The 6,402-nt window shown below is 35.2% G+C and overlaps 1 protein-coding gene across 1 annotated transcript in view; it reads left to right on the forward strand.

The window, feature by feature from the left end:
- Positions 1 to 1,148: 1,148 nt before the first annotated feature.
- TASP1 (taspase, threonine aspartase, 1) overlaps positions 1,149 to 6,402 on the forward strand; it is a gene marked incomplete at both ends in the record, with an annotated part of 27,674 nt that continues 22,420 nt past the window's right edge. Inside the window, 1 exon segment of the mRNA XM_010191209.1 lies at positions 1,149 to 1,233. Within this exon segment, the coding sequence (XP_010189511.1) occupies positions 1,149 to 1,233 (85 nt within the window).

The raw sequence follows: 6,402 nt of genomic DNA on the forward strand, positions 1-6,402 counted from the left end.
CCCTAACGTTCTGTGATTCTGTGATTTAAGTGCAAATATAAATTTTGTTCTTTTTTGTTACTTTTTTGGAAGGTGGAAACGTTGTAAATAATGCCTTGTTTAAATAAATTCTGCGCCCTATAAAAAAGAGGGGAGACATTCCTGCAGCTGAAATACTTTTTTTGTGTTATTTTGCTTTGTGTAATGCATTAATCACTGATAATCCTTTGATGCAGAACAATCGTATACTATACAGTATTCACAGTGGGAGTGAGTTTGCTCAGATGAATTTGTAGAATGATAACTTTATAATAAATGCAGTTATTTAAAAAATTACAGGGACTTAAATTAGGCTTTGTTTTTGTTCTTGTTTTCTTGTCTCCTCAAAGTACTTACTGTTACAAGGTTAGATACATTTGCATATGGGACTCACTGAATCTGAGAACTAATGTACTTCGCTTTTTTGTCTAGTTTTAGCTTTCAGTACAAAACAAATACAGGTATACAGTCCCAAACAGAGATCATTGAGATTTTGTCAGCAGTACACTGAGCAGCCTTAACTGTTATTATTGAATAGCTTTTCCAACAACATCCAAGCTTTGTTCTTTATCTTAGAATAGTTCTAAGCTATGGTAATAACTTCCTCATGTATTTATAAGTCTAAAATAAATAGTAAAATTAAGTGTTTCAAGGCTTGTTTGTTACAAAAAGTATCCTTTCAACCACAGGGAAGGAGGAACTGAGGAAGTGAGAGAAAGCTAAGCCTGAATCCTATAATCCCTGTTCTGGCCAGAGAGATACAAATGAAAGCTCTTTCCATCTTGAAAAATTAATGCTTAGAATACATCTTTGGCCTGTAAAATACCATAGATTTATTAGAGATTTCTGTGATAGGAGGTCACTCCTAGTATTTTGATATGATACTTATTTAAAAAAAAATAAATGTGGGGAGGTGTTGATTAGAAGGCTTTGTCACTACTGATTAGACGTGTGAAGTAAAAACTGATAAAGTTATTAAATTGAAATATAGAATAAGGTGTCTCTTAATGACTTGGCAAAGCCTTGGCAATTAAAGGGAGCTGACTTCCATTGCCAGAATGAACACTATGGTGCTATGTGCAAAATATTTTAATGTTTTGTTCCCATTTTTTGCTAATTTTTCTTTTCAGGAATCAAGAATCCGGTTTCAGTTGCAAATAGATTGTTGTATGAAGGGCAGAAGGGAAAACTCTCTGCTGGGAGAATTCCACCCTGGTAATTGCTTTGTTCTGCTTGACTTTACTTTGGTCTTTTGTCTCTACTGCATGCAATATTTGAAGGTTATATCTTATTCCAAGAAGGCTGACGCTGTTTTGCATACCAGCGATAGTGTGCCTTTAAAAACAGTATAAGATTTATTCTCTGATCTTGTAACATCTTATGGACTTGATGAAGCTGTGGATAGATGGCAACATTGTTTTGTTATAATTTCTATGTGCTTATTTCCAGTTATGTCAAACTGAATTCTTGTGTTTGTTACTGTGGCATTTTGAAAAATCCCTAAACAAATCAAGATTAAAATTTTACTGCCTTTGCCTCTATCTACCTTTAAAAAAAGCAACATAGCTTTTAACAAGTATATAAAAGATTCTCACATTACTGCCTGTCTTTGTGGCTTTATTTTGTAGCTATAGTGTGGAAATGTGCAGTCTTTGGTAACTTCCTCTTATCTTATCCAAAATGGGAAGTTATTCTAAAGATAGATTTAATAGTATTTACAACAACAATGAAAACATGCATTCCTTTATTGAGATAAGTATAATACTTAGATGGAAGCTGTAACTATTAAATGCAACAACTTTAAATATTATTGCATCATTTTGGAAAGAAGCCAGGAAATGTGTCAGAACTGGTTAAGAAAGCATCTTATTTTCGTTAGCAGCTTAAATTGACAAGTAGAGAACTTGAATGATTAATTCATACTAATTGACTGCTATCCTCAGTTATCGTATCCATTGCAGAAATTTGCTGCCGTTTCCTAACTAATGGATTACATTATTTGCAGATGTATTAAATTTGGCATTTGTGTAGTTTAAAATATGTATATTTAGATTCATAGTACTTTCCTTACTATGTTATTCTGTAAAATTAGGCAAATAGTGTGTAGCTAGATGGTATAGTATTCCAATTTAAACAGGGAGGAAAAGCACTATTCAGTGTTTTGTCATGCTGCAAAGGAAATTGATAGATCAAAAAAACCCACCCTGAAACTGGACTATCAACAAGCAGATTTTGCATTTAAAACTCTTTTCCTTAATGAAGAAAGAAAAGAGTAACTGTCATTAGTGAGAACTTTATTTTTTTCTTCCCTGAGTAGAAGCTTACTAAGGCATAGGAACTTGAATTTCAGTTGCTGGTAGTAGCTCATTTCTTTGAATGTTAGGAGAAAGTGGGGCTTAGTTGAGTTACATTAAAGAATGTCAAATGAGGTGGGCTTTTTTTGTGTTCCAGAACTAGTACTGAAGTCAGCTATGGGAGCAAGCACTTGTGATTTAGTTTTGTCTGTATCATCACAATGTTTTCTGAGATTCTTTTAAGGAAGAGCACTTGATCATTTTAGCATGTTTGCTGTAACTTCATGACCTAGTTTATGCTGATACTATTTTTAAAATAACTGTATGGAAAAGAAATTATATCCTATTGCCCTCAAGGGACAGAACTAAATCTTTCAAACAGTGTGGAAAGTTTTGGCTAACAGATGCTTTTAAAGACAAGGGAGCTCAGACTCTCGAGGCGAGAAGGCGAACTGTCATCGGAGCCAACACATACAATTTATTGTGCAGATGTTGTAGACCTGAGTTACCTAATACATATTTTCATTTCCTTTTTCCCATTCTGGATTTTGAACGTATATCTTATTAGAGCAAATTAGTTACCCTGGGAACAATTTGTACTGTGGGATATTATAGGTTGTGCTTCAGACATGCTTTGGTAGATGCTCCTGTACATACAGGGTATCCCAAGTTCAGAATGGTAGAGCTCATGTTCGTTGCAGGTGATGACTATTGACAATTTCATGCCTTGCCTTTCTGACAAGGTTTGGCATTGTTGTTATGGGACTGAAATACATTTCTCCACAAGCTGAGAATACCTATAGTCAAATGACAATAAAGCAGCTGTATTTTGGCATTCCTACCAAGTGTCAGGATTTTAGTGACTGATTTTCATTTGTAAAGATATGCATGTTTCATCTTGTTTCTCATGGGCAAATAGCGTATAGAGGAGTCTTCCAGATACTGCTTAGCCTAAGAATCTGACTTGTTAAAAGAAACCTAGTGGTAGAGACTGTTTCTATAGCATGATCTAAGCTAGCTTAATGTTTTCTGACCAGAATGTTTGGTACATGACCGCGCAAGAAAAATTCAGGAACTGTGAGATTAGTAAAAGTGGCATTATGGAGATTCTTGTCTATAGAAGAACACATGGAGGCAGTTAGTTTGGCTTGTTTACCCCGTTCAGCACCCGTTTTTATAATGACAGTTCAAAACCAGTTCTAAGTGATACAATTCTAATGTTCTGTAGAAGATATTCTAATAAGTGTGATTTAATTTATTCTGAGATGGTAAGCTTATTGGGAAGAAGTGATCAAGTAAGTATCCAGTTTGCTGTAAATTTCTCAGTAGAGTGGGTCATTCTGGATCATTATCTTGTTGTCTTGTTTAAACACAGAATCCCAATATCCGAATCAACATTTAAGAAGTTTTAAAATTTTATTTTAAAAAAATTAAAAAAAGTAGAGAATCCCTGAATGCATGAATGCATTTGTTGAAACTTCTGAGGTCCTTTCATCTTTCTGTCATAATTTATTCATCTCAGTGTTGTCAGGGTTTTCTCTGCCAATGTATGCAGGAACAGAAAAAACTGAACTTGTAAATGTTACATATTATCATATAAGATATTCCTGTTCATTTTATAACTTTACAAAAGAAAGTGCTATTATAATGGCACAATTATGTATTAGATGAATCTTTGGAAGTCGTCTTTGATCACAGAATAACTGATTAGATGCTTTGTAGTAATAAGTTTGAAGATTTTCTATTGCTTATGCTAAGAGCTTGACCTTCCTAAGGGGAAAGGCTTATTTACATTTGCAATGAAGTGCAGATATGTAAGAATTGCAGGATGGTACAAACGTCTCCTTTCTTAGTACTCTGTAGTACTACTGATATCTAAGTTCATGTCTGTATCCCTTTTCTGGTATAAATAGTAACCCATATGGGAAAGAATCTCTTGTTATGGTTTGGTTTGGTTTTACTTTTCACCCCCTTTGGGTATACAGGAATTTGTAACTGCTTTGCAGTTTCACAGTGTTGTAGGCAGGGTATGTACATTGTGTATCTTGCAATGCAGTGCATAGTCAAGAAAATGCCTAGAATGAAGACTTGCACCACCTTTTATCTCTGTTCTGTATTTCTTCAGAACATTTTTTTCATTTTTGACAGTGATTTCAGAGTGCTGCATTTTATAATAAATGTTACAAAGTCTAGTATGTTAGATTCAGGATCGCCTTGACGGTCTTTAATGAACCTAACTTTCTTCTGCCACATCTGTTAAGCTTGGTGTGGCCTGTCTCCCTACAGCCCATATTAAATGGTTCTGTTTGGAGCAAATAGCACCGGGATAACCATGTTCATGGAGACAATTGCTTTAAAAAGACCATTTTTAGAGACCTTTATTTGCATTTTACATTAATATGATCTAGTTTGCCTGGAACTGGAAAGTGCATCCAAGCATCAGCTCCTTGCTGGGAGGATGTTTTCACAGAATCACAGAATCGCTTGGTTGGAAAAGACCTCTGAGATCATCATGTCCAACCGTTCCTGTCTACCCACTAAACCATATCCTTAAGTACCTCATCATCAGTACATGATTAAGTTTTCATCTGTGTGTTCAGTGTGTTCTGTAATACCTACAGAGTGCTCTTTGCTTGATATATTTGCAAGAAAGATCTTTTTATCTTGTTTGTGTAGAACCAACTTTTAGAGTCGTAGAGCACAAATTCGTTCATCCTTTGGTTTTGGCCCCCACCTTTTTCAATTTGGAAAATTGTATTTTGAATTAGCATTAAGGCTTTTGGTGGTGTTTTGGCTGCTTTCTATAGCCCACTGGCTTTATTCCTCATTTTTCCTCTCCCACAGTAAGTTGAGCCCAGTGGTAGCTGTTTAGAAGTAGTTTTGTTTTTATGTCAGCTTAAACTATTGCCCCGTTCATTCTTGCCTGCTGCAGCTTTTTTACATGCCTACGTGTATGATCTTCATGGCAACTAAAACAGTTCCCTAGTGCCAGACTGCTGTTTCCCACCCTCTCACCATGCTATCATTTGTGGCTGGTACAGTTTCGTGTGTGGCTGTGTGCTGAACCAAAAAACCGGGTCACAGAACTTGCTTTTTGGGATAAAGATGTTTAGTCTTGCTTACATGATACGTATTTGACTATTTGCAGAACTGAGTTCATGCTGTGAATCCTGTAGGAGTCTCTTGCTAACTAATTCTCTATCAAATTATAGGAGATAATGTATGGGTAGTATAGAAAAAAAAGCACTGAGATGCTGATTTCTTTTTTTCTATAAAGTGTCTATTTTAACTTTTTTCTGTGATCATGTTATCCTTTCAAGACATTCAAACTGAAAAGTTTAAAAAACGTGGATGATCTCTGTTGTGTTACGGGGCCTCAACTAGATGTTAGCAGGAGATATCTGCTTCAAGTAATCTAACAGTTCTTTGGGACCAGAGCTAGAAAATACTTTGTGCTTATCTTACAAGAGGGAGAAGAATCTAGGAATTAAGGACACAAGCATGAGCAAAGTAAAAGTTGTGTTACTTAAGTTTTGAGACATTCTTGGATGCTTTTTTTGCACTCTTCGTAAATACCAGTGACTCTTTCTGCGTTTTTAAATATAAAAATGGCAATTGTGAGATTGCTTGTAAAATGCAGTGTTTCTGACTGATCTGTGCTATTCAAGTTATAGTATATAAAACTCCTAGTGTTTGAGCTTGATACTTGCTCCACCTACCCTTCCTCTTTGTGTAAGTTGTTTTGTTTTATTGAACAGAAAGTACTTAATCACTTCCTGAAGATGCATTGTTGATAGAAAACTTTTCTTTTAAAGACCAATACCACCTTCTTTTAGTCCATGGAGAATACTGCTTAATTAGGTTTGACTACGGTTTGCATTTCTCTCTTACGTTAATGAAAGTGACAAGTTGTTTCTGAAGGACTAGCTTACCTAATAAGGAGACGCTTGAGTTCTCCCAAAGTACCCAGTAACTTACTCTGCAGTATCTTGCAACATGAACAATATTTATCTGGAGCTGCACTAACAATGGTAAGAGATATGTATTTGACAATTCAAATTATCATTGAGAGAAACTTTTTTTTTTTTGA

Source organism: Mesitornis unicolor, unplaced genomic scaffold, assembly GCF_000695765.1.
Source record: "Mesitornis unicolor isolate BGI_N332 unplaced genomic scaffold, ASM69576v1 scaffold429, whole genome shotgun sequence".
Classification (NCBI taxonomy): domain Eukaryota; kingdom Metazoa; phylum Chordata; class Aves; order Mesitornithiformes; family Mesitornithidae; genus Mesitornis; species Mesitornis unicolor.